Source organism: Neolamprologus multifasciatus, chromosome 6 (genome assembly GCF_963576455.1).
Source record: "Neolamprologus multifasciatus chromosome 6, fNeoMul1.2, whole genome shotgun sequence".
Classification (NCBI taxonomy): domain Eukaryota; kingdom Metazoa; phylum Chordata; class Actinopteri; order Cichliformes; family Cichlidae; genus Neolamprologus; species Neolamprologus multifasciatus.
In genome coordinates, this window is record NC_140444.1 from 396,813 (window position 1) to 424,458 (window position 27,646).

The 27,646-nt window shown below is 50.6% G+C and overlaps 1 protein-coding gene across 6 annotated transcripts; it reads right to left on the reverse strand.

Annotated features, from left to right (window-relative positions):
• Nucleotides 1–3,170: 3,170 nt before the first annotated feature.
• Nucleotides 3,171–27,646, reverse strand: LOC146516033 (mechanosensitive cation channel TMEM63B-like). 6 transcript variants are annotated; one of them, XM_085163930.1, is made up of 25 exons: nucleotides 26,840–27,646; nucleotides 20,125–20,334; nucleotides 19,698–19,777; nucleotides 17,347–17,385; nucleotides 16,246–16,336; nucleotides 15,674–15,711; nucleotides 15,392–15,534; nucleotides 15,250–15,312; nucleotides 14,666–14,717; nucleotides 14,435–14,543; nucleotides 14,287–14,357; nucleotides 13,927–14,007; nucleotides 12,705–12,828; nucleotides 12,234–12,367; nucleotides 11,873–12,010; nucleotides 11,633–11,786; nucleotides 11,368–11,474; nucleotides 10,205–10,291; nucleotides 10,056–10,121; nucleotides 9,819–9,981; nucleotides 9,614–9,719; nucleotides 9,227–9,394; nucleotides 7,875–7,990; nucleotides 7,715–7,798; nucleotides 3,171–6,378 (listed from the first exon to the last, which is right to left on the reverse strand). In XM_085163930.1, exons 2-25 carry the CDS (start codon nucleotides 20,305–20,307, stop codon nucleotides 6,190–6,192), a joined length of 2,586 nt encoding a protein of 861 aa, XP_085020056.1. In that variant the 5' UTR covers nucleotides 20,308–20,334; nucleotides 26,840–27,646; the 3' UTR covers nucleotides 3,171–6,189. The 6 variants fall into 6 exon arrangements, with proteins under 6 accessions (XP_085020056.1, XP_085020055.1, XP_085020059.1 ...); XM_085163929.1 differs by lacking the exon at nucleotides 17,347–17,385 and adding an exon at nucleotides 17,863–17,901; XM_085163933.1 differs by lacking the exon at nucleotides 17,347–17,385 and adding an exon at nucleotides 17,863–17,901 and having other exon boundaries at nucleotides 3,171–6,375; nucleotides 26,840–27,644.

Below are 27,646 nucleotides of genomic sequence, written 5' to 3' on the forward strand. Positions count from 1 at the left end.
CCCTTTTGTCTTTTTTTTGCGTCTTTCCAACACCTTAAAACACACATATAATGCATATTTAGCCACCCTGATGTTTATGATTGCGATTTTAGTTCAATTATTGTCATTATTAAGCCTGTTTTTGTTAGATGCTATAAGTGTGTAGTATGTGTGTATCGTAAATGTGTTTTAGGCGCCATAAATGCTAGCATGAATACATACTGCTAGCTTGGATGTTGAGCTAACCCTCTTCCCCACTGTTTGTATTTGGTCGTAGGAGCTGGAGTGGGCAAATTATTTACTTGGAGGTCTTTCTTTCTTTTACCTTTTTTATCAGACACAACGCAGAATCACACCGGTTACACACGCTGCCGTTAAACTGGAGGAAGAAGAAGACTACAAACGCGCATCGTACTCTGTCTCAGCGTTCTGTTGTTTGGTGGAGGTCATATGAACGACAACAGCCTGTGTAATATCCTGCACCACAGAGGCGGGAATCTTAAAGCCGAGGAACATTTAGGGTCTGATTTACTGCCGTCACAGAGACAAACAGAGTCTGTGCTGACAGCTGTGAACAGCAGCACTTTGTGCCTTATGCACGTGTTTGTTTCACTGCCAGGAGAGAATTTTAAACGTCGCTTCAAACGCTGTCACACACAGTTTACCTGATGGCTTGGTTCACGTAGGTTTCCACAGGTGAGTCACCTGCTGCTCCTTGGCAGGTGAGGCCAAGACCGTTTGTCAGGCATACGTGTGATATCAGCACAGCTCCACAGCACCCCCTAGTGCCCGCCAGCCGCGGGCTGCCCTCAGAACACCCGCTGAACCGTGCTGCTCAGGTGTGGCTCGGAGTGAAACGGACTGATGTGATTGGTCAGAATCAGCCGGATAAATCTCAGCGCAGGCCACTGCCAGCACTAGCAGCCCAATATGAATAGTGATTTTTTATTAACCCTTTATCTGTCTGGGACACACGGCTGACCTTTGGCTCCGCCCTGACACAGGTGCGCTAACCGGAAACGTGTAATGAGACAGAGCGTGACGCGCAGCAACGTGTGAACTGCTGTGAGGGAAGCCTGTGATCACGGAGCTGAACCTGCTCAAGCTGCTGAACTACATATAAACTGTATAACAGGCTCACAGCACAAACATGCAACATGGAGGGAGCGTGCTCTTTGAACAGCTCCTCCTCCTCCGCCACGCCTCAAAAGCTGTGAAAGTGGTCACATGACCACACACTTGTAACTTGAGCTGTCACACCTGAGGCCACCTTTATCCTCCTCCTGCCTGTGGGTGGAGGGAGGCCCGGATGCTTCACCTTGCATCCAACTCAGGGGGAGTCCCTGGTACATGACACTTAGTGAGGTCGTGACCTTTGAGGCGGTCCTGAGAGTCGTTGACTCGACTGTCATGTGACTCTTTGGAGTGGAAATGGCAGTTTATTCCACCTGTGAGGTGGAGGCCTACACAACCAACCATCGGCAGCTGATTAACGCCCACTCACACCTCCACCTGTGAAACAACTGAATTCACCTCAGATCTTCTCACGCCTGATTGGCCGATCAAGTCGGGCCAGTCATATCTGAGCATGCTCACCACGGGTGTTATAGCTTTTACCGCTCAGCTGTAGAGGACGTCATCCACAGAGAGGTGAGGCAGGGTGGAGCGGGTGGAGACGAGTGTGAAGGGAGGGCAGCAGGAGTGAAACTGAAGGTTTGGAGATGGAGGCTAGGAGAGGAGGAGATGGAGGCTAGGAGAGGAGGTGGTGGAGGCTAGGAGAGGAGGAGATGGAGGCTAGGAGAGGAGGAGATGGAGGCTAGGAGAGGAGGAGATGGAGGCTAGGAGAGGAGGAGATGGAGGCTAGGAGAGGAGGTGGTGGAGGCTAGGAGAGGAGGAGATGGAGGCTAGGAGAGGAGGAGATGGAGGCTAGGAGAGGAGGAGATGGAGGCAGATGGAGTAAAATCTAAACTTCATAGTTAACGTTTAGGCGGCTCCGATTTCAAAGCCCAACATCTGCAAACAGCTGTAAACATGAATGTGATTAAAATAACAACAGACTGGAATCAGCAGGTGGAGCTCGATCCAGGACGCTCACTCAGCTGGTTCAGGTGCAGCAGGAGGGGAGGAGTCACAGTCTGTGTCCCAAAACGTCGGCCGCATCCTCCCGAGGACCCGGCCTTCGTGGTCTACGTGGGCCGGGTCCTTCGAAGACCGAGAAGGTCAGAAGTGCGAGGCTGTGAAACAGGACGGTCTCGCCTTCAGATCAGCGTCAGCGCTGTGTGGGTGGAGTTTAATAAACTCATCCGTCTGCTCCTCGCTGTCTAAAATATAACAGTGGAGTAAACTCTCCACCATCTGTTTAATCAGTTTTCTGTTCGACGTTATTCAGCTGTGTGAAAACCACCCGGGGGATTAATAAAGTTTTATTTAATCTAAGCTAATAACTTTAATCTCAGCCAAACCGATTTACTCCTGAACAAATAAAACACAGAAAAACAACAATAACATTTTTAGTTATCTGAGTGACTTATATATTACGTTTAACCTGAGTAGCGAAAGAGCGGGGGTCTGAAAAGGTTGAAGCCGGGAGTCCGCTGCTCTCGCCGGCTGGAGTGACCATTGAACCCCCCCGGCTAGCTATCGAGCTGGTGGGTAACAGACGTCTCCGAAAACATCGGCGCACTTTTGCAAATATGCGATATCTTGATAAACCGAGCAGATATTTGAGGTTTAGACAGCTACTTTCTCGCCTGAAAATATGTTAAACGTGTATTTTGTGACCCAGAAAGATTCATAAGAGTAATTTTAAAACTTAGTAGCGGCCGCCATTGTTGGCAGCTGAAATTTGGCTGGGCCGCTATGAATTCTGGGATATGGTAGGCCACGAAGGACACACCCGACCCATCCTTCAAATTCAGGGAAATGAAGGACGCATTCGGAGGAGTCGATGAATTGGGACAGTCTTTGTCGCCTGGCTGTGACGTAATCGGCCTTTAAATGCGGCCTCCGGAGGATGCAGCCGACGTTTTGGGACACAGCTGCAGAGACAACAGCTAAGGTCCACGGTCTGTTATCATGGTAACTGACTCAGTTAACCCTGAAAGTGTTTATGAGGCACGCTCGCTTCATACCTGCCTCAGGTGTGTCAGGGCAGATCCATGTTCAGGTGTGACAAACAGAGAGCACGAGAGCACGGATGAAATCAGTTTTATTGATCAGGAACATAAATAAGACGAAGGTGTCACTGTACACGAACCAAAGTCCAAATAAATAAGAGTCACAGCAATAAATTAAAGCAGGACGTGGACGACAGACTGCAGTTCGATGGCTATTTACACTCGTTTTTACACAGTTTGTCGCTCGCTTCACGCCTCGCTTCACATTTTTCTTCTTCTTCACATTTCAGGAATTTTATTTTTTAAAAAAGAAAAAAAACAAACAGCAGGAAGCAGCGGCTCGCTTCCAGAAACCTTCGAGTCCCATTTTTCCACACAAACAGTCCCGGGGCTCCCGCAGGCCGTGACCGCCGAAGCCCCCGAGCTCGCGTTTGGTTCTGCCGGGTCTGTGCGGCTCCGGTCGAACTTCAGCCTCTCCTTTCTGAAAATGATTCTACGCCGGTGCCCTTACACAGACAGGAACAGGAAGCAGGTCGTTTCCTGCGAGCTGCCGAGCTGAACCTTGAGGATCAGGCTCGACTCCACCTTCAGGTTCATCTGCGTACAATCATGGGCGGAGCGGCGGGGAACATCAAACAGAACACGACACCCGGACACGAACGCTGCAGAGCTCCAGCATGCAGCCGCCCGCCGACGCCAGCGAGCCAGCGGCCGCAGCTTTCATAGTCCAGCTCCGTGTCCACGCACGCATGCACACACACACGCACACATGCACGCGCACGCACCTAGCAAACAAAATCTGATGTAAACATTGTTTTAGAAAAAAAAGGAACAAAACAAAACACACCTGAGACTAGCTCCTCCCCATTCTGTCGCTAAGCACTTATGTTACTCTGCAGAAGCCACACCCCTTGACCTGTCTTTGTGATGATGTCACCACCAGCCAAGTCAGTTGCAACTTGATGTTTTCTACATCCCTCCACCGGGAGGCAGATCGGCACCACGACCACATGGAGCGTGAGCTACGAGCCTGCTCACCTCTGACAGCCGAACAATCAGGTGTAAATCAACTGGTTAAACCAGACCACTGGTTAAACCAGACCACTGGTTAAACCAGACCCCTGGTTAAACCAGACCCCTGGTTAAACCAGACCACTGGTTTCACCGCTGCGTCCCTGTGGCGCGGCCCTGCTAGCATCACATGCAAAACAGGGGAAAGTGCTAGCTTAACTAAACCATCACCTCTTCATCGTTGTGCGGTTTCAGACCATTTAGTCTTCATTTAACAGAATGCGAACCCCGGGCTAGCAGGCTAGCGCTGTGTTAGCCTGCGTGCTAACAATTAACAGTGCATCATTCCTATGTGTCTGAGTTGTGTGCTTGAAGCTAACAATGACTCAGCAGTTCTGTCCTGGTTCTAAACCAGCCGTTGGTGTGAACGAGAAGCTAGGAGTAAGTTCAACTTTACACAGCTTCATCCCTGCTAACGAGCTAATCAGGTGAGTTTTATTAACTGGAGCCATAGCTAGGCTAACACTGCACTATCGGGACGACAAACTAAGTTATTAGCTTTAAAGACACGCGCTAACAGGACAAAGGGTCAGTATCTTTTTTCATGGACTGAAACATCCTGATTATTAGTCACTTGCTCTAGCTAGCCGAGGGTTAGCTTCAGTCAGAGAAACCCAGCTAATTAGCTAAAAACAGTCATTATAATATGATCATTAGCATGAAATAAACAGTGATTATTTGTTTGACGGACCAGCGGCACATCTACGAAGCTGTGGCTCATTATTGGATGGAAGGAGCTCGTCGTACCGCGGCAGAGATGAAACCATCGATTCGCACCAGTCGGACTCTATCTAAAACTTTATTGATGCGCGTAGAGACCGAGACGGCATGATTATTATTATATTTCTAAACTTTTGTACGAAAGTGAAAGAAAAAAAATGAACTGATTCTACAGTAGATGGATGGCGTTTTCATCAACGCCTGGAGAACCCTTTGTGATGTAGTCTGTTTATAAGGAGCTAGCACAGACAGACGGACAGCACACACCTTCAGTACCTCCAACTTCAGGTGTTCAGGTAAAAACATCCCGACGAAAAGCGCTGCTCTTCTTCATCTACCTGAAGTCGATCTACCTGCTGCTGAAAGTCATCACAAAGTTCATCCCACCTCTGAAAAGAGTTCAGATTGCTAAACCTACACAGACACAAACATCCCTGTTCCCTTTGTCAGGTGTTCATGATTTAAGGTAGTTCAGGTGAACTCAAACCAGAAAAGAAAGCATTGTTGCATGGAGTGTTGTAGTCCGACGGCGAGGAGCGGTCCAACTGAAGCCAGCAGGCGAAAGGAAGTTTAACGTGTTCGCACAATCCGGCAATGAATGACATCGTCCAAAGGTGCGACGGTTTAATCCAGACTGCACTGCTAACAGCATGCAGGTACAAAAACTAAAAAAACAAAAGCCCCACGCTCCAAGGTGATTCGCTGAACGTACTGGCATTCAGAGCCACAGAACGGAGGCGAGGACGGGAGAGAAGAGGGATGGCGATGCGTCTGCGTAAGCGAGGTTTCTAACACTATGAGAACTGGCGGTTGGCGAGTTGTTTAACGCTCCGATTCTGGAGTACGGCGATGACGCAACAGGCGCTCACTATGCCGAGAAAAAAGACAGCGTCAGCATCAGCTTGGACCCCTGGAGGGGTCGGGTTCAGGTGACCCGTAGTGGGATCAGAAGTCAAGACACGAGTGCGAACAAAGAATCCAGCCCAGGCACAAGTTTTCAAAACCCACCCACCCAACCCAAGAAAAAGAACTTTTGGCTTTGTGGTTATGTACAGTGATTTCCTGTGGACACCATCTGATGTCCATTAAGGATCCACAGGCGTGCAGGACTGGATGTTGGCGACCCGGCGCCGGCATCAAAGGTCAGGGTCAAGTCTTCAGGCCAAGAGGGGGTGGAGCTAACCGTGAATCTACTGTACAAGTGTTTATGGGTGTAGTGATTTTCCAGTCAGCTTTATCTGTAACTGTTGTGTGGGTATGACCCTCTATTAGCTCCGCCCCCTTCCTCTAGCACCACCCCCAGCTACTGGTGCACTTCGTTGGCGATCAGACTGTCCTCCCCCGACTGGAAATCCGCCTCATTGATGCTGTTCCCTCCATTCAGCATCTCCTCATCCTGCGATGACCCTCGGTCCTCCTCGCTGCTCCCTCCGCCGGGCTCGTCCGAGTTGGGGTCCTGGAGGACCTGGGCGATGTACATCTGCTGCTGCTGCTGGAACATAGAAACAGGTCAACCACCAGGAAGAGACACGACCACAAAGAGAACTGTGACGTGATCCGATTTCTATAAACACGTGTTGTTTGCTATCGTCTTGATGCTCAATCATCCAGGTGAGTAAATCTCCAAAAGTTGATTCTGATTGATTGTTGATTCTCAACAACCACTGATCAAAGACCATGGGCACCATTCACAGAGTTGGGGAATGGCAGGTTAGCCTTCTTAGACTGTGAGATTTCCATCAGTAATGGGGGACATCTAAAACCTGACGTGTACCGTAAACCTACACATATCAGTATCTAAGGGGTGGACCAGTTTAAAAACTGGTCGACACCAAGGATCGGGTCCCCGACACAAACAGAGTAACATAGTGTACGCTGTGAAGTGCAGGAGGATTGGCAGGATTTATACATCGGGGAAACCAAACAACCTCTGGCTACAACACTGAAGAGCTACCTCGTCAGGCCAGGACTCTGCAGTCTGTTTACACCTACAGGCCAGTGGACACTCTTTCAATGATGAGGATGTAACATCCTAGACAGGGAAGAACGCTGGTTTGAGGGCGGAGTCAAGGAGGGAAAGACCATCTCTGAATCGAGGAGGGGGCCTAAGGGTACGTCTGTCACCATCTTACAATGCTGTGATTGCAGCCATTCCCCAACTCTCTGTGAATGGGACTCATGGCCATTGATCAGTGGTCTTTGGTCAGTGGTTGTTGATCAATGGTCATGAGAATTTGCATAATTAAGATTAAGGAACTGACCTCCCAGCCCATTGTTCCTTCAGTGGGCTGGTTTCAGTCATTATGCAAATGTCCTGTTGATAAGATTGAAACCTGGAGTCAGCTGAGACTGAAGAAGTCACTTCCAGATGAACAGAAGAGTGTTGTTTGCTAGTTGTGATTCATAAAACTTGTGTATCTAAGCAAGTAGGGAACCATCGGTAACTTAGGTCCAAGGTTTTCTAGAGAACTAGAAAGAATGTTTTATTAGCTTATGGATAAAATCAAGGACTACAAATGTGTTCTCCCTTCAGTGCAATGATTGAGAGACAAGTTAAATGAGGTAAAAGCAGATCTTTGAATTCGAGTTGTACGGGAGGATCATCCTAAATTAGTCCAGGATCTCACACCATCTCCTAGTTCGTCTCAGTTTTGGTTTGCTTTGCTGAGTCTGCCTTTCTGGGCCCACAGACTCAAACAGCTGGGACTGTGTCTAAGGCGGACTAACCGAAGGCCTCAGCGGCCCCGACCTCCGGCAGCACTGAGACCCGTTTGATGAAAACTGGGGGAGTGGTTTGTTGCAATCCCAATAAAGACAACATGCGTCACCTGAGATTTGGTGGTGGGTGAGGACGAGGGACGAGCTGGACGTCCGTTCTCGACAGCGTCCACGTCGTTCTCCTTTGTGTCGATCTGAAACGGAGATGCTCGGAATAAGACGCTGGCGTTCACGCACTGCACACTAACCTTCATCGCACTGCCGTCGTACCTTGTAGTTGTGAGCGCTGAGGTACTTGAAGTGTCCGAAGCAGACGTGAGACAGACAGACCACGATGGTGATGATCAGCACCACGAGCGTGAACATGGAGGTCGGCGTGTCGAAGCCTGGGAGCACATTAGCAGTTAGCTATGGTCAGCAATTAACAACTTCCTGTCGCGAATACTAACACATTGTTTTTTAGTCCTGCTGGGTTTAAAACAGCTCATGGTGTGGTTACCTTCACTAAAGGAGTCACCTCAGAAAACGGATTTATCGCCTATTTGTATCCGACCAGTGAGAGTGAGGTTGAACCATGACCTCACCGCACAAATGTCCTCTGAAAACACCAGCCAATCAGATGTGAGGACAAGTATGGTTAACCACATTTACTTGGCGATGCTATCGAACGCCATCCACGGAGACGACATCTTGTTATCAAGGTGATAATAGCCAGTACCCACTGGCAGGACTGTCAGACCCCCCAAAACGATAGAAACATTTAAAAAATCCCCCCCCCCAGAGTTTTACTTGGTCTTGGTCTCGACCTCGACGGACTTTGGTCTCGGTCTCGCTGTCTCAGTTCGACATAGTGGTCGGGAGATTTGGAGTCAACAGTATCCATGACAACGAGAGTGCTTTGTAGTGAATCAGAAGAGTAGACTCCCCTCGACTTGAGCGAGAGCCAGCAACTCAAGTAATTTCCCTCCATATTGTGGCCAGTCACATGCGAGGATACAGGATAATATCATTATGTGAAAAACAGAGAGGGTGATGGATGCGACAGTCAAGTGGACCGTGCGTCTGTCCTCTCAGTGAGACAGTAGACGGCGGTGAGGAGGGCTGTGCATCGCAAAAACACATAAATGTGCCCGAGACTTGTAAACGAAGCAGCATCTGGCTGCAGCTTAAAGACTTTTTTGTCTCGGTCTCGTCTTGACTTTGTCTTGGTCTCGATACCCACTGGTCTTGGTATTGTCTTGTTTAGGCGGTCTTGACTACAAGTCCCCCCCAAAAAAGCAACATGTCAGAAACTGCCTTTCACTTTCAGCACTTGTTATCAAACGACCAGAACTGTTCAAACTTCTCATTGATCCACTAATAATGAAAACTACAATTAACTATATAAAAGAGAAATTCAGGGATTCAGAGGGTCAGGAGACTCGCAGTGTCCCGGACACTCAGGGATGCTACTGAGCTCTGCAGCTTCTTTCAGAAACATCCTGCAGTCATGAAGGGCGTCTCTGCAGAACAGCTACCTGCACCACTCGCATTACTTTATTGGACTCATCAAACGGTCTAAGCGGCCGTCCTAGGCGGAGCGGCAAGGAAGGTCTGACACAGCTGTGGTGGGCGTGGCTTACCTGTGCGTACAGTGGAGAAGAACAGCAGCCAGAAAAGGCAGAGGATGGGTGCTGCCACCACTTGGGTGACGGCTCCAGAGTGGATCTTCTTGTCCAGTTTGGAGGGCAGGTAAGCGTAGTACATGTTGTATCGGTCCACCAAGTGTTTCAGCAGCATGTACATCAGACCTGCGGGTGAACAGGTGAGCTGAATACCCCTGACGTCATGCTCGACCTGCTTTTATTCTGACTTGAGACTTTACGGGAACAGGAATTCGACTATTTTCAGCCACCGTCACACTTTACACTGACTTGTATGACTTCACCTGGATGCTAGTACTACTACTACTTCAACACCTGTACTGTTACTCTAAACATGTACTGACTAACAGTTACTGCTGGACTGACCGAAGGGCACGATGATGGGGCAGGTGATGCTGTAGGCCATCACCACTGTGAAGACGTTCATCATCCAGGCATACGCTGCTCCGAACTGAAACTCGTAGGCCTGATGCTGTAGGGACGACAGACAGGGTTACAGTCAGAGCAGCGCCCCCTGTGGGCTGAAAGCTTTACCGCATCAAAATAAACTTCTCAGTGAGTGTGTCCTCACCCTCTTGACGTTGCGGCGGTCGGCAGCAGAGCGAGCCAGGCACAGCCGGATCATGTACATGAGCAGGCCGGGGATCCTCAGCAGGTCCATGGCATTTCCGATGAATGCGGAGGCGATAACGTAGTTGACGAAGAAGGCGCCGTTATCTGGCAGAAAGACGCACCTGCAGAAACACAGTGGCTTTCAGTGAGCGGTAACAACCGTCAAACTGTAGGCTGGAAACAAAACATTACTCACTCAAATCGGACTTTAGCATCAGCCAGGAACTTCCTGTCAAAGAGCCAGCGGAAGAAAACGTCCAGACTGGAAAGCACAGACAGAAACGCTTTAGTAGAGGTCAAAGGTCAGTCAGGTTTCACACTCTTTAGAGCCACAAGATCTGTTACCTGCTGAGGCCGAGAGATGGCAGCAACAGAACCATGAAGATCAGGAAGGTGTAACACTTATGCATGGTTGTCCTGTTTTCTCCGGACCTGCACACACCGACAGGTGAAACAGAAACTGTGAGATGGACGGAACCAGGAGCAAACCACGGGTAAACGGGGACAAAGCGCGGGTAAACGGGGACAAAGCGCGGGTAAACGGGGACAAAGCGCGGGTAAACGTGGACAATGCGCGGGTAAACGTGGACAATGCGCGGGTAAACGGGGACAAACCGCGGGTAAACGTGGACAAAGCGTGGGTAAACGGGGACAAAGCGTGGGTAAACGGGGACAAAGCGTGGGTAAACGGGGACAAAGCGTGGGTAAACGGGGACAAAGCGTGGGTAAACGGGGACAAAGCGTGGGTAAACGGGGACAAACCACGGGTAAACGTGGACAAAGCGTGGGTAAACGGGGACAAACCACGGGTAAACGTGGACAAAGCGTGGGTAAACGTGGACAAAGCGTGGGTAAACGTGGACAAAGCGTGGGTAAACGTGGACAAAGCGCGGGTAAACGTGGACAATGCGCGGGTAAACGTGGACAATGCGCGGGTAAACGGGGACAAACCGCGGGTAAACGTGGACAAAGCGTGGGTAAACGGGGACAAAGCGTGGGTAAACGGGGACAAAGCGTGGGTAAACGGGGACAAAGCGTGGGTAAACGGGGACAAAGCGTGGGTAAACGGGGACAAAGCGTGGGTAAACGGGGACAAACCACGGGTAAACGTGGACAAAGCGTGGGTAAACGGGGACAAACCACGGGTAAACGTGGACAAAGCGTGGGTAAACGTGGACAAAGCGTGGGTAAACGTGGACAAAGCGTGGGTAAACGGGGACAAATCGTGGTAAAACGGGGACAAATCGTGGGTAAACGGGGACAAATCGTGGTAAAATGGGGACAAAAAAAAGAAAAAAGGGATGAAGCGTGCCCAATAACGCAGGGGATAAAAAAAAAAACATGGCAAACACTGAGGTCAGATACAAGCCTCACTCGACTTTAATCATCACTGGGACTCTACAGGAAATGACTTTAAATGGGACCTTCGACTTATTTATTTGTAGTTTCACAGTGTGTGCTACTCTCAGAAATAAAGTGATGAAGAGGAGCAGTGGAAGCAGCTGTACCTGGTCCAGTGAGCCTCGAAGAAAGCAGAGTAGTAGACGATGGTTGGCAGCAGAGCAGAGAAAGCCCAGAGCAGCAGGGTGGGGAAGAACTGAGTGACGATGGGGTTCTGTTCAAGAAACCAAGAAAAACAATTCATCCACCCAACCAACCCAAACCGTTCACCAACACAGCATCGATCCAAGCACCCAACAGACAGAGAGCACAGAGTCAGAGCTGAAGGAATCGGCCTGAAGCCGGACTATACACCTGCTTCACGCTTCTTACATTCAGATACTCGACGGGCTTGGTGACGTTGAACTTGTCCATGGTGGAAATGATGATTGCGGGCGTGGTGAGGAAGAAGAGCAGAATGAAGAGGATGCAGTTGATGACAAAACAACGGATCCACCAGGAGATCCCGCCCAGTGAAAGGTGTTCCCTACAGGAAGGAACACAGAGTCAGCTGATCTCAAAGGGCGCATTTATTTGTCCAAAGTTTCAGGTGGGCGGAGCCTGCGGACATACCAGCGGACATTCTGTGGGTCGGGTGCGTACGAAACACTCCAGTTATGAACGTGAAGAACCTCACTGAACTGAGAGGAACGTGGCTCCTGACGACATCGACACCCCTGAACCTGACAGGCGTTAAAGTCCTTCAAAATACTGAGAAGAGAAGAGTCGTGAGCAGAGGTGAGGTCAAAGACATGACAAGGGTTCGAGTGTGAGGGGTGTGGCTAACGTGAGGTGGAGGCAGGTGGGACATTTCGTTAGAGAAAACTATAAAAACCATAAAATATTTAACGATCGCCAAATGAGAGGTTTTTGAGGAGAAAAACAGGGGGAGGAGTCTGAGACAGATAAAGAGGAAGTGAAGCGAGTGGCTTACATGGCAGTCATGGCCTCATTCTGGAAGGTGACAAAGGCCATGCCCAGAGGCTTGGTGTGGACCTTTTCCTTCTCCTTCCTGTACTCCTCCTTCAGTTTGGCCTCCGTCTTGGTGTAGTAGCTGACCGCCTCCTCCTGCAGACCACAGAAAAGCGTCAACAAACCGCCACCTGACATGCTAACATTAGCACTTTAGCATTTGGATTATGTGGGTAAAGCTTGGCGATGTCGTGACGACTTGCAGGGCAGGTGAAGTAACCCTGAAGTCCAGCTTGCTGCTCCTGGACTCATCATTCTGAGTACCAGCTCGCCGTTTTCTGTATTGGTGGCATTTTAACAACGGAAACACCACAACATAACGCAGAGACACGCGACGCAGGACAAAAACGTCGCTGTATAATGAGCCCAGCTAGCTAGTTAGCAGCTGCTGATGTGAACGGTTCTGCCATGGGGGCGATGTCTTTGTTTTTACCTCCTCACAGCCAGCGATGGCGCAACAACAGAGGTGTCCGCAGGGCTTGGGGTTGATCATGGTGGGAACGTGTTCTTTAGCCATCAGGTCGGTAAAAAACTTCTTGCTGCGCTCCGTCTTCTTCCTGCAAAACACGAATGGAGTCATCAGGTGACGACGTGGAGCACTTTCCTGCTCGTGTCAGATGCTAACTCCTCGGCGCCCTTTAGCAACAACGATATTTGGAATGAATGTGGCCTGTTTGCAGCTCTGGAGGCCAGGATCACTGAATTGGAGACTGGGCTTCACACCCTCATAAAAACCCGTAGTTAGCCAGGCTCCTGTAGCCGGGGCGGCTGAAGGTAACGTAGGCCATGCTAGCTGACCAGACTTGAATTTAACATGAGGAGCAGTTTAGTTAATCAGAAGACAAACAGGTCTGGATAAACCTGCAAGCTGTGTAGCGACAACAAGCGATGTGAATAAAAACAAACCTGGGTTAAAGTTGTCAGCAATGATTCAACTAAAGTCTGCAATTTGTTTTTTATTGGCTGTGGCTCTGCAGCACAGATCAAATCTTCATGTAAACACCTGTGATTGGTTGTGCAAAAGGTCAAAGGTCTGCTTGAATCAGTTTAGAGCAGCAAAACATTTCCTTGGAAAACTTAAAAGAAAAAAGCTCCTATTTACAGTATTTTATTCTTCTGATCTCTGTCTCTCTTCCACAGCATGTCTTTATCCTGTCTTCCTTCTCTCACCCCAACCAATCACAGCAGATGGCCCCGCCCCTCCCTGAGCCTGGTTCTGCTGGAGGTTTCTTCCTGTTAAAAGGGAGTTTTTCCTTCCCACTGTCGCCAAAGTGCTGCTCATAGGGGGTCATATGATTGTTGGGTTTTTCTCTGCATGTATTATTGTAGGGTCGACCTTACAGTATAAAGCATGTTGGTGCTCTATAAATAAAATTGATTTGACTGCTGGAGATTTATCAGGTCCAACTGGTCGATGTGGAGTCAGAAACACAAGGCTTCTGGAGCGGAGCTGAACATGACAGCAGTAATCTGTATTTAGATTACTGCAAGGTGGAAAAGAGCTTGGAGATGTTCACACAGCTCAGGGGTCAAAACCAGCTGATCGATGCATTTCTACTTATAAACGTGATGCGTTCAGAGTCTCACATTTTCATGCATATGAATGATTACTGTGTGGGTGTGAGATTTTACTCCCAGCATGCACTGGGCCTCACCTTTCAGCGTTCAGAGCCATCAGTTTGGCCACGTTATAGCAGATCCGAGCCTCGAGCACGGTGCAGTTCTCATACGCCTGCCTGCAGGACACAGAGGAGGCACGCCACCATCAGAACAAGCGTTCGATTCCTGCACCACAGCAGCTCATAATAATCCTTCTTTATCTGATGCTGGGCCTCGTGCATGTCTGAAACAAGCTGCTTTAGCCCCGCCCCCTTTCACTTTCATCTGACTGGCCATGTGCCCCAGATGACCATATTAGGGACATCCCTTCTGAATGAAACTGTGATAAGCTGAGTGGCTCATCATCAGAAACTTGGAGCAGGAGAACAGCTCTGACACTGACAGGTGGAACTTACTCAAAGTGCTGTTTGATCTGACTCTCCTCGGCGTACTTGGAGATGCCGTTGATGAACAGAGTGCGTTTCACCTGCAAGACACAAAACTGGGATTACCGCACGGCTCAGCGCACAAATGCCGCGTCCTCAGAGTTCACGGACTTCCTACCAGGTCGTCCTCCTTGTAGTGCATCTTAGACGTGTGCCTCCTCATGCTGTAGACGGTCAGCAGCAGATACATGAAGGCAAACGTGGTGTGCAGCCAGAGCAGGTTCGTCCTGCAACGTAGCAAACCCCCAGATTACCTCTCAACAGGAAGGTTCACACGCTTTTACTCTGAAACATCTGCAGGAAACAGCGCCGTGATTAACAAAGCAAAGAAGAAGATATGAAATCTCACCCAGACTTCAGGTTGGCTATCGTCGTGCGTCCGAAGCTGTAGGCGTTGTTTTCTGGAAGAAAAGGTCACATGATCGGGTTACTTTACTGGTTGTGTCGGTGGATCGGTCGTGAGCCATCGATGCTCACATGCACGAGTGCTTTTCCTAACATCATCGTATCACAGATGTGTGCTGGTGGACTTCCAGTAGTCACGGTGTTTATAGTGGGAAAGCTTGGAGTGGATTTATTGGTTTAAATGTCGTTGACGCAGCGTCTGCGTCACTGAGCGACGCGTTTATCGATGGTTTCATACACTCAGTGTGACTTCTTTAAAGCTCACAGCTTCGTCCACGGTTTCTGAATCCTTGCAGGCCGTTTCGCCGAGCGGACGCCCTCCATGTGCGTCTGACAGGAAGACACCCCGCCCCTGGGTCAACACAGGAAGTCTTCATAGCCGCTTTCACCTCCTTACTTACCGCCTGTCACTATGACAACCACAGCACGTTTCTAACACGGCACTCGTACTACAGACCAGAGGAGTCTACCATTAGCCACAGTCTACAGGGCGCAGGGCGCCTACGCCTCTGACCCCACCCACTTTACCTTCTTTGGAGGGTGGTCCAGGTGTTCCTCGGCTGAGGAAAGCATCTTTACTGATAATTCGGACTAAAACATTCAGACAGAAGGCGAGAAGGCGGTGAGTGACACATCAAGACCCGAGACCCTCAGACCGAGATGTTCTTACCCAGAAGGTCTCCAGAGAAGTTCACGGGCAGGACGATGCCGACCGAGAGGACGCCGACCACGACCAGAAGGCCGATGATGTGACGCTGGAAGGACAAGTAGTGAACGGCGTCTTCGCCACACTTCTCACGAATCTCCTCGTCTCTGCGGCAGAAACAGGAGGAGTCACGGTCTGTTCTCACACTGGGAGATCTGAGCGTCTGTGATGAGTTCACAGTCTGCGGTAACGATGGGACAGCGGAGCGTTCGGTCTGACCGTGAAAGCGAGAAGCCTCATACTCACTTTATTCTGAAGATGGCCGTCAGCCACGAGCAGAAGCCCTGAAACACAAACAGGAAGAAGACGACAGCTTTACAGCAACGAAACGTCAGCGAAAGCCGGCGGCAGGCGAGGCCAGTGGGCGGGGCCTCAGCTAACCGTTAGCGTTCAGAGCTGCCGAGCTGAACAAAGGCCGATGGATTAGGAACACAGATCGCAGACGTACTCTGAGTGTCCTGCTTTAACCCCGTCAGGCATGAATTAAATCCTGACTCATCCATGAAAAGGTTAAATGACAATAACAAAGAAACACGTCAAACATCTGTAGTAACATCAAATGACCAGCAGGTGGCAGGTTTGGAGGACACATCAGTCCAACGTAGATGTTTATGTGCAGGGTTATCAACACTGACATGGATACAAGAACAGCCTTTGAACAGCTGCTCACTGTGGTGACGCCAGATGATGATGATGATGATGATGATGTGTGTGCGTTTTGTGAGTTCTGCCCAGTTTGAATGAACTTTGACCTTTTGTCAGCTAACGGCTAACTGTGGCGGAGGAGGAAGAGGAGGGAGTGATGAAGGTGTTCTTACGTTGTCTCTCTGGTCGAAGTCAACAGAGCTGGAAACCGAGGTGAGGCGTTCATAGCGGTCGGGCGTCTCCGAGTGCATCGCCGAGGCAACGCTGTGGATGCAAACAGGAATGTTAGTATGGGGCCCTCTGACCTTTGACCTCTGTGTGTGACAGCTGGTAAGACTCCAGAGTTCCTTTGAAAATGAGTTTCGAGACACTAAACACAGACGACGGTTCACCGAGCACAAACCTGGATCGGCACGCTCGCGGCAACCCCGCACGCTCGACTGAGCGGCGAGCCCGCTGCGGTGGCGACCCCGCTCGCTCGACCGCGGCGACCCTTCACTGGGTTCAAATTGACGGATTTGGGAGAAACGGTCTAGAGCCAAACAGTCGGATCAGCTGGAAACGCAAATAAAGATCTGAGTCACGTTTATCCAACAACAGCTGTGTGGCGGTCGGTACAGCAGGAACCGCTCAGGAACCGGACTCGATCCACCGGACCCGATCCACCGGACCTGCTGCCTCACGCCTTTCACGGTTTCTACGTTTCTGCCTCTGCTGTCACCGTTTGCAGGACTAAACAGCAGAGTCGGGGAAAGTTCAGCGATCTGAAGTCTGTAAACGGCCGACAGAAGGAAACGCACCGAGGACGACGGCGCCATTTATACTAGGACAGGAAGTAAAACTGAATACAGAACAGGGACAGGAAGTAAGTGACAATAACTCGGGAACGTGAGACACAAAAACCTGACACGGGGAAACACAGGAGGAAACACAGGAGGGATGTGAGGGAACTAACGCACTCGAACACGACAACAACACGAAACTAAGAGCCAGACGGAGAACAGCTGACATCACAACACACAAGAACTTCAGAGAGTCGGGGTCCAGAACCACGTTTACACAAAGGTGGGAATCACCATGGCAACCAGTGACCCCAATAATGACCGGCTGTTCTGTAGTGCCGACATCTTTAACGTCGACTACGTCTTACGATGTCTTCAGTTATTATCGTTTTAGCGATACCAGACTGAGCGTGGGCGTGGCTACGGCACGTTGGGCTACTGAGTCATCTAGCTAGCACGTCACAGGGGTCCACACACGCGGGTAGCCGTTACCTTTTCACCGGCTCATAGTTATCTCTGTCGCGCCTTCGGCTGAGTTTGACACAAACATGGAGAGAAGCGTGGAGTGGTGTTAGCATCACAGCAGGTAGCATAGTTAGCCATTTCAATGCTGTAAAAACACAGTGTTCATGTGCTGCGGAGGGCGATTAGTGCCTCACTGACACAGTTCATAGGAAAACCGCCCAATGTGCCCCCCTCCCCCAATAATATGGCGCATGGCAATGAACCATTTTGCCTAAATAGGAAGCCCACTTTGAGCCAAACAAACACAACAGGAGGATTAAAATGTTCCAGTTCAACCAAGCAGTTTAAATGTTTTTATGATTAAACGCTTAAATGTAGCGAGCAGGCTGCTGCGGTCTGTTGGCACTAATAACCTTCCATACAGAAACCCGAACAAGCACAGACTGAAATGAGAAAAGAGGTGTTAGTGCACCAACCAGAGAGCCCGTTAACCAGAGGCTGTTAGCAGACAAACCAAACAGGGAGGAAGCAACAACAACATACTATTCCCGCTCCTCCAGGTCGCTGAAACGCTTCTTCAGTCTTCGGGAGAGGAAACAGAAAATAACAAGGATGTGATGCCAGTGAGAGGGAAACAACCCCGATCAGGTCACACAGCAGGAGCGCATCACCACCGCGTTTACACATGGACGCTCAAAGATGGACGCAGCCGCCATGATGTCACCGCGAAGCCTCGGGCTGAAGCTTTCTGCTAACGCCGCCTAATCTTACTGCTACAACACGCTGTTAACCAATGAGCATCGAGTCAACCAATCAGGGAAGAGTCCCGCTGAGTCGGAGGCTCAGTTTCTTCTATATAGTCAGATTTTTTCCCCAACCTGCGTCGCCACCTGCTGGATACGAGTGAGAACGCAGATTTAAGGAGGCTTCACCTGTCAGATCTTGGAGGCTACGTCCATCTTTAATACTGTCGGTGTTTGTTGGGTGTAGACATGTTACCGTGTTTTTACTTGTTCATTGTTAAGTCAAACTGTTAAATGTGTTTCTTAAATTTGTAAGTCTGAGTGCAATCTATAGGATCAAGACAATCCACCTCTGCAGCCACTCTGTGCTGGGGGAGGTTTTATTGCAGATGCATCTGACAGATCTGCGTGTGGTCAGCTTCCTGCCCTTTTGTGGCTTCACTGTGTTGTGCACAGTGAACCAACCCATAAGGAAAAGATATTTATAAATCAGTTTGTATCTGTCTGTGTGAAACTTGTATGAAAAGCATACAAGAGTGAACACAGATACAAGAAAAATTATATAATGACACTTGTATGTTTTGGATGTGGCCACCTTCATGAGTAAATGAAGTTTTTACTATTTCTTTTCCATAGAATACAGGAAGTGAACCATATTCTGGGTGTGGGGGAGATTACCATTTTATGACTAAGGATGTTGTTAGAAACAGTTGGAAGTCACACACACACACACACACACACACACACACACGTTCTTGCACATGCATACAGATGTACACACACACACACACACACACGTTCTTGCACATGCATACAGATGTACACACACACACACACACACGTTCTTGCACATGCATACAGATGTTTACACACACACACACACACACACACACGTTCTTGCACATGCATACAGATGTACACACACACACACACACACACACGTTCTTGCACATGCATACAGATGTTTACACACACAGACACACACACACACACGTTCTTGCACATGCATACAGATGTTCTCACACACAGACACACACACACACACGTTCTTGCACATGCATACAGATGTTCTCACACACACACACACACACACACACAGTCTTGTCTTAGAACCATCGGGGTTTACAGTGGGAGGTGCTTTAGCTGTGCTGTGTACTGTGTGAACTGTTTTCCCGATGAAAGGCAGCAAGCGGAGGATTTGGGGTCAGTCTGGATTCAGAGTGCTTTCTCACCGGCCGGGGCTTCCCGTGTTAGCAAGTAAAAGATGTTCGTCTTGTTTTTGTCGTTAACGAGAATAAGAATAAGAACCAGCGCAGACCCAACATTCATATTCAAATGTGGCTTAAAGCACAACTGTGTGTGAGCGCCCCCTGTCTGCAGAGCTCCACTGATGCTCAGGTTAATATGACAGCTCACTGATTTCAATGTAGGAAACCTAAAACTGTCTTTGGTTCACACATCAGAACGATCATCTCTCAGCTTCTTCCTGTCTCACCTCAGCACATGTTTATTCATCACACAAATAACCACTCAGCTACCTGTCGTCTCCGGCGCCCCCCGTGACGGATCAAGCCCGTGAAGCTGTGTCCAGCTCTGTGATGAAGAACGTTTACAGACTGATTAACCTTCGTTTACCTGTCAGCGTCGGTGACCAGCGCCAGGCGGCCATAATCCCATGCAACCTTCCGTAAAATGGAAAAGACGAAGAGGAGCACCTGAGGAGGAAGAGGAAGGAAAAATGGTAAATGGTCTGTGTTTGTAAAGCGCTTTATTAGTCCCCGTGGACCCCAAAGCACTTTATACTACATCCACACATCCAGTCATCCACCCATTCACACACTGGTGATGAAGCTACATTGTAGCCACAGCCACCCTGGGGCGCACTGACAGAGGCGAGGCTGCCGCACACTGGCGCCACCGGGCCCTCTGACCACCACCAGTAGGCGGCAGGTGAAGTGTGTTGCCCAAGGACACAACGAACGCCATGTTCATGCCTAACGCCAGTGATGCGAGGACAAAAAGGGAGGCGTGTTTATCCTCCGTGTCTGCGGCGGCAACTCACCAGGAAGCACATGAAGTCGAGGGCGAGCACGGTGGGCACGCCGCCGAAGGGCAGCCCCTGCAGCACGGTGCTGCGGATGCGTGCCGAGTAACAGTAGTCTTTGCCGTCGGCCGAGCAGTTCTCCTGACCGCTGCACGTGTGGCTGCCGGTAATCGCCATGGTAACGATCAGGGCTCCGAGCATGCTCACTGCCGCATCCTCGCAGAGAACCTGAGGGAGAAAAGAGAAGAGATGTGAAACGTCTGCTCTCAGGAGGGAGGAGGAGCCACACGACCGCCTGAGACGAGACGGTTGACCTGCGAGCATGCTCAGTGTGGATCGTCAGATCTAACAGCTGTTTGAACGTAAACAAATATGACCTCAGAGGAATTTCATTCATTCAGAGGACCGCCTCACGCCACCACCAGGGCACCGCCCTCTCCCCTTCCCCGGCACGCCCTGCACACAGACCTCCATCTTCAGAGGTTTTCGGGTGACTCTGTGGCGGTTGGATGAGTCAGAGCCGTGATGTCACGTGATGCAACGACTCAAACTGATCACAAGCTCAGTAACGTTGTGGGGGCGGAGCTGGACTCCCTTAGGGTGGTGTCAGAGAGGCGGATGTTGTCCAAGATAAGGACAATGGTGGACAACGCCTCACCCCCACTCCGTGAGGTGCTGGCCAGTCACTGACATTACCCATAATGCACCTGTGAACGACACAGGAAGCCATGCCTGTACGCCTCGATGCACAGCACGCCGTGCAGCGGTTACAGTTTGATATTTCCTGTGTGTGATGTGTCTGTTATAATCTGTGTCATTTACAGTAGTTTGGTTGTTACCGTTGTTACCGTGACCACAGAAAGTATCAGCTCTCTGCAGGCCGACCTCATGATGGCGTCCTCCGTCACCTCACCTGCACTGATCCTGGACCAGCTAATGGGATTTTAAAGTTTTATCCGTCGCCTCGTTTCCACACGTGCACAAACGTTTCTCTGCGAGGTTCACACGAGTCTGCTGATCACAGTTACGTCACTGAGCCGGCGACGGCCCGAGGTCGGAAATCTGCTCTGTTACCGTGTCCTGATGAGATCAGCAGTGGTTCGACGGGCTGAACACACACACACACACACACACACACACACACGCACGCACACACACACACACGTTTAAACTCATTAAAGCTTCAAACGCAGGAAGTGACACGGCTCGGTCCTTCACACATCACAGCTGCTGGAGCAGCGACAGCGTGAAACATTTCAGCTGCAGGTGACCACAGGTGTGATGTGTGAAGGAGGACACCGAGCTGTGTCACTTCCTGCGTTTGAAGCTTTAATGAGTTTAAACGTGTGTCACTCACACTCGTATTTACTCATCATTACCTTCAGCACACTGACGAGAGAAGCTGGCAGAGCTCACTACATTTCCCAGCATGCCCCAGCAGCTTAGCCTACTGATCCCGTTGCTATGGTTACCTCGACTGCAGTCCTGGCCTAGATTTTACGGCTCAATGAGGGCGCTGTCACTGATGATGTCACAGTTACATCGCAGAGCTGGGAAACAAAGGCGGGCAGCGTGATTTCACCGCTGACCTGGAAACGGTCTGCTGTGAGGGGCGGGACGAGTCACATCCAATCAGAGGCCCCATCACAAACAGCGAGCTCCAGCAGAGACGCGTCGAGGTCCTCGGACACGACTGAAACTCGTTTCATCCAGTGCCCCTCACTCAGACCCGGGGGCGGGCTGTCGACAATAAAAGCTCTTCCTGTCAGGTGACCTGGGTCAGAGGAAGCCGGTCTGACCGGGCGACCTCAGACACGCTCAGGTCAAAGTGAAGTAGAAACAGATGAGTCTAAATGAGCGTTGGTGAACGTGCTTCACGCACACATGGAAGCATCTGACGAATCAGAGCAGCTCCTGATGCTCCGAACAGGAACAGGAAGTCCTCAGAAAAGACAAACAGCAGGAAGACTTCAAATCGAGGCCCCGCCCTAAAACTGCACCTCTGAGAACATTTTCACGACATCATCCAGAAAGTTCTGAAATAAATGAACCAATCACACGGCATCTTTTCCAGAGCTTTCCAACTTCCTGTCCACCGCGCCTGACGTTTACAACCCCAAAGACGGGCGTAGAACAACAACAGGTTAAAGGCAGTAAAACGCTCCAGCCTGCACGCCGCTTCAGTCCGAGCTGAGCACTGATGCGTCTGCAGCGTGATCAGCTGTGATCAGCTGTGATTGTTTTTAGTGCACGCTCTGCTTCCAGGACGAGTTTCCGAGTTTTCCCTGACCCTCCGGCTTGGATCAGATCCAGAACCTGCAGTGACACCTGCAGCCTGCAGGAGGCGCCGGCTCTGCTGCTGCTCTGAGCGCGTGCGGTGACGGCCTGATCTGGAAAATTCCTCCGGTGCAGCGTCACTCAGAGACCCCCCTCCCTCCCTCCTCTCTGTTGCCATGGTGATGCAGCAGCAGCATGACTCATCTGAAGCCTCCATCAGAGCTGCAGTGCAGAAGACATCCACCCAAAAACACCGCCTCTGCCTCCACCCGCCGGGGTAAAACAGCTCCTGCATCAGACCTGGTTACAGCCAATCCTGTGGGTCTGTCCCTCCACCCTCCTCCAGCTGTGTGTGTGTGGGGGGGGGTCGACTCTGGTCACACACACACGTTGGTTTTCTATCCTCACAGGTACGCTGTCACGTCTCCTGTTTCAGTCTGACGGCGTCCTCGCGCTCACATTTCACCCTCAGGTGCACCAGGCGTGCTCTGGTGCTTCTTTACAGAGCTACATAACAAGGAGAATATTATGGGCTGCATCACAGCTTCAATAACACAAAGGGATTCTGTGTCATTGAAGATGGTCCGGTCCACTCGAGTGAGCTCAGGCTGACGCTGATGAAGGATGTGTGGCAGGTGTGCAGACACACACTGACCTCCAGCATCAGCTGCGCACGCACACACACACACACACACACACACACACACACACACACACACACACACACACACACACATTATTCTGTCCACCCTCATTTCCCCTCAGAGCCACAGGAGCAGACATGTACCTGCAGACGTCTCCATGATGGAGAAACATCTCCACCTGCAGGTGACACGCTCAGGTGATAACGATATAAATCACAAAAATTTAACATTTTCTGTAACTTCCTGGAGTCGAGTGTTTTAACGACGCATGAAACGATACATTTTTAGACATAAGTTGTAACGTCGCCGTTTTCTTTGTGAGTGTTTATTACACGGCGTGCTGCGGGGAAAAGCCTGTTCTAACGTTTGAGTCTAAGCTTTATTTTTTAGCACCTGGCGTCTTTTTTACGTCTCATCCGTAAATACTCTTTCACGTGATTCAGTTTATTTTGAAAAGTCTCAACAGGATCTTGAGATTTATTTTGAAAGGTTTATGTGGAACATAAACAAGCGGACACGCGATGGTCTTATCATTGTTGTTGCTAACGACAACGCATAGAAACAGGCGCTTGTCTGTAGTGTGGTTATATTAAATATAAGAGAAAGAGAGACTTTAATAATAACTACAGTGACATCAGAACATGAACAAATATTACTGTAAACTGTTTGTTTTACACCACGAAACAAACGACAGACGTTTATATATCGTTACATCGAGCAGCCCTACTCGATGTAACGATCAGCCCTTCTGTGTGAACCTGCCCGCTCCACCTGCCCGCTCCACCTGACCTCACCGACCTCTGAGGCAGCGCTGCAGGTTTTAACAGCGACGGTACGATTTTCACCTGCAGACAGGTGTGTGATGACGTCGGCGAGCAGACATTCCCGCGAGGCGCCGCAGAGCTGCAGCCACACGTTACCGAAGCACACGGCGTCTGGTTCTCCAAAGGCGCCTCAGACTGGCGGGCAGCTCTGGTTTTACCCGGATCACAGGAACAGGTCCGAGTGGGTCACGGCCTCTGTCTTTAAACAGGAAGTGAGGCCTGGACAGGAAATATCAGTCAGCTGATTTCAGACCAGTCTGTCCACAGGCAGGAAGTGACACGTTTTCCCTGATGTGATGCTTACGATTCGTGAATTCCCTCTCATTCCAGTGTGCTCAGGCATAATCCTGCTTCGCTCCACCTCAACAACATCCACCCGACCATCCCGCCGTAAGACAGCCGCCACGTCCTGCGCTCGGACTGGTCTGAAAGTACGAGGCTCACAGACGCCGCGAGTGTCCCACAGACTGCACAACACTGTGACGTCACCCGCTCGTAGACGCAGCCACCATGATCCCCGCCCACCCCATCCAATTAAATTGGTCAGATGATGTCATTAAGATGCTCCGGCAGCTACAGCCACCTGTGTCACCATCCACCTGTCAGGCAGAGGCCCCGCCCCCGACAGAGCAAGCTTTAACGTCATTTAAACAGTTTGAGTATCAGGATGTAAACATGTTTATTTTAACATTTTAACTGACTCACTGCTGCCTCTGCTGGACGTCAGAGGAACTGCAGGTCACTGAGAGCTTCCTGCAGCTGAGACGTCAGAGGAATGCCCTGTGACCCCCACCTCACGGCCTCCGACTCGTCTATCAGCGCGAGATCAGAACTCGCCGGCGTCTGCGGCCCTCAGATAATAGCTGAGCACGTGCGTGGTTCAGATTAAGCTCCTATGGTTCAGAGGCTCACAGGAAGTGTGTGTGGCGCTCTCTTGAGATCCTGCACTGGTGTCGTCTGTCGGGAGGTCGTCCACGCAGCAAAACACAAACAGCAAGCGGCCCCGCTGGTCATGTGACAGCGTCTGGAAGCAGATGTTTTTCTGGGCAAATGATAAAAGTGAACACGGTGAACCTGGAGGTATCAGGCCGCCGCAGAGCCCTCGGACCCCTGCGTGACATCACAGCGAGGCCCATCGGACCTGTCAACAACATGACAGCAGCCCACGACACCTGTGTGACATCACAGCAGCCCACGACACCTGTGTGCTCCTCCCCTGTTCTGCCTGACTCTTCACAATAAGAGCAGGTGAAAAAATAAAGCAGACAGGTGATGTTTCCACGGTAACCTGCTAACAGCCTGTAAAGTGTGACCTTCACTTTCTGCACACGTGCGCCAAAACATTAAACACAGTTTCTGAGGAAGCCTGAACGCCTCACAGCTGCAACTGAGCAACAAACACATTCTAACAAATAACCTTCCTCCTCCTGCTCCTCCTGCTCCTCCACATCGGAGGAGACGGCTGAGGCTGCCGCCTCCTGGGTGTCCTGACTGGGCTGGAGGAGGCGACAGGGAGGTCTGGGCTCACTGCTGCCCCCGCCGCCTGACTTCAGACCAGCAGGAGGAAATAACTGGATGATGTATTGTTGAGTTATTTTAGCGCATCATTCATAACATTCATCAGAACGTGTGATGTTGGTAACACAGCATCGTTACTGCAGGATGTGATTAAAATGCCTTTTTGATCTTTTCAACTTAACATTTCTCAGACTGTCATATCTGTTTCTGAGTTTCAGACTCGTCGTCAGTCTGATTTATGTTGCTCCCCTGACCTACAAGGCCTGGACTCTCCCACACATTTCCTATAATTTATAATCTCTTTCTGCTATTTGCACATTTTTACTGTAAATTTCTAAGTTAATTTGTAAATTTTAACCTGTAAATTGTAAACACACTGTTTTCTGTCATTTAACGGTCGGGCATTGCACAGCTACAAGCATTTCACGCCCATGTCATACTGTGTGTGGTTGTGTGTGTGCCTCCGTCCCTCAGCAGGCCTGTGGAGGAGTCCACGTCCTCTACAGCTCACCAAGACCACAAACACACGTGTTTCTGGAACTTTGGTTTCACCGCCGCTTGTTCCTGAGCTGCTCAAACACGCCGCAGACACGGCAGCGTGTTTCCTAAAACCTCACCAACTGCCCGTCACTCTCCTCGAGAAGAAACAACGAGAGGAATTTGTTCTTCCTGTCAGTCTGAAGAACACCTGGAACATCTGCACGGCCCACACTGAAGGCAGCAGTACCACATCAACACTGCAGTGATGCTCTGAAGGTCCAGACTAAACTGGGGTTTATTTTTGTTTGACTGTGAGGAGCAGCAGGAGGAGCAGCAGGAGCAGCAGGAGGAGGAGGAGCAGCAGGAGGAGGAGCAGCAGCAGGAGCAGCAGCAGGAGGAGGAGGTGGTGCTCTCAGCACTTCAAACCGCTGCAGGCTGAGTTAAAGCTCCTCTCTGCTTTCATAAAATGGGAGAAAATTCTGGAAGAGATGCCCCCGCAGCTTCCTCCTCCAGCGGCCCATCCTCCTCCTCCTCCGTTCAGCACAAAGAGCCGGGCCTGCCCGACCGTCCGGAGGCTGATCGATTACCACATTTATTGATTGGTGGGTATCGGGCCGTTGGCAGCAGCTCCTCCGGCGGACTGCGGCTCTCTGACCTCGTTTGTCTCCGGTTTGCGGCCCGGATGGAGCAGCGGGCCCGGAGCACCTGCAGTCCGGCCTCAGAGCCCCGCAGCTCCCGGACACAAAGCCCGAAACCAGGCGCGGAGCTCCGCCGGAGCCCCACCGGGACCGACGCGCGGACAGCCCGGCGTCCTCTGCGCACACGTTATATAACCACCTCCACCTCCTCCTCTACCAGCACCACCCACCCCACCCCCAGACAGCGAGCCGGATGGATGCTGTCCGGGCAGCAGCGGCCTGCGCGAGCCGCCCAGCACATCAAACAAAGCCGCCTCACGATCAATAAACCCGATTAGAACAAAGCCGGTACCTGCAGCTCGGCCTCCTCCTCCTGCTCCTCCTCTCCGCTCCTCTCAGGGTAGATTTCTCCGCAGGAAGCAGCACAGCCGTTAAATCCTCACAGATCCGCCGCTGCGGCCCTCCGCCGAGCCTTCATCCCGCAAACAGCTCAAAGCAGCCGAAGGAGCGGCTCCTCTCGCCGGGTCACAGCCACAGTCCCACCGCAGCAGCGCGTCTCTCCGCTGGCCTCACGGTCCGCTGACAGCCGCTGCTGCTCCGCCGGCTGTCGGTGCTAAAATGGAGGCGGTCGGTCCGGGAATAGAAACGGGAGGAGGAGGAGGAGGAGGGGCGGCGCTTCCACTCGGCGCCGACAGAGGGCGACAACACCCGCCTTCAAAATAAGGGCGCTCGCGGCTTTTATTTTTCAGACTTTTCTCTGGTTTCACTCACAGATAAAGACGAGAAACAAAACCGCAGCACAACAAATATTACATTATGAGACATTTATGAGACATTTATGAGACAGTGCAAGCAGATGTGTGAAGGAAAGAGAAACACCGACTCACAGCAGACCTCAGACCAGGGCTAGGATCAGAGCTTTGGGGTGCTGAGCACCCAGAGAGCTGCCCAGCCTCTCTGTCAGTCCCTGCATCCTTAAATGTTGTTCCCTCTGACTGTCTCCTTGGTGCATTTAAACCTGTTCCTCCCTGTCCTCGTCGTCTGTTGTCCTCGTCTCCGTTATCAGTCATCATAATTTTACCATCTCTGTGCAAGTCTGCAAATTTCTTTATTAAATCATAAGATTCTTAAATCATCAAGTCTCTCTGTGCCTGGGTCC

Coding starts and splice junctions, on each gene's coding strand:
- LOC146516033 (XM_085163930.1), bottom strand. CDS start 20,307: ATGCTCGGAGCCCTGATCGTTACCATGGCGATTACCGGCAGCCACACG. Junction 14,718..15,249: donor TGGACCACCCTCCAAAGAAG/GTAAAGTGGGTG, acceptor CTTTTCTTCCAG/AAAACAACGCCTACAGCTTC. Junction 9,395..9,613: donor CCCCATCATCGTGCCCTTCG/GTCAGTCCAGCA, acceptor GTTCACCCGCAG/GTCTGATGTACATGCTGCTG.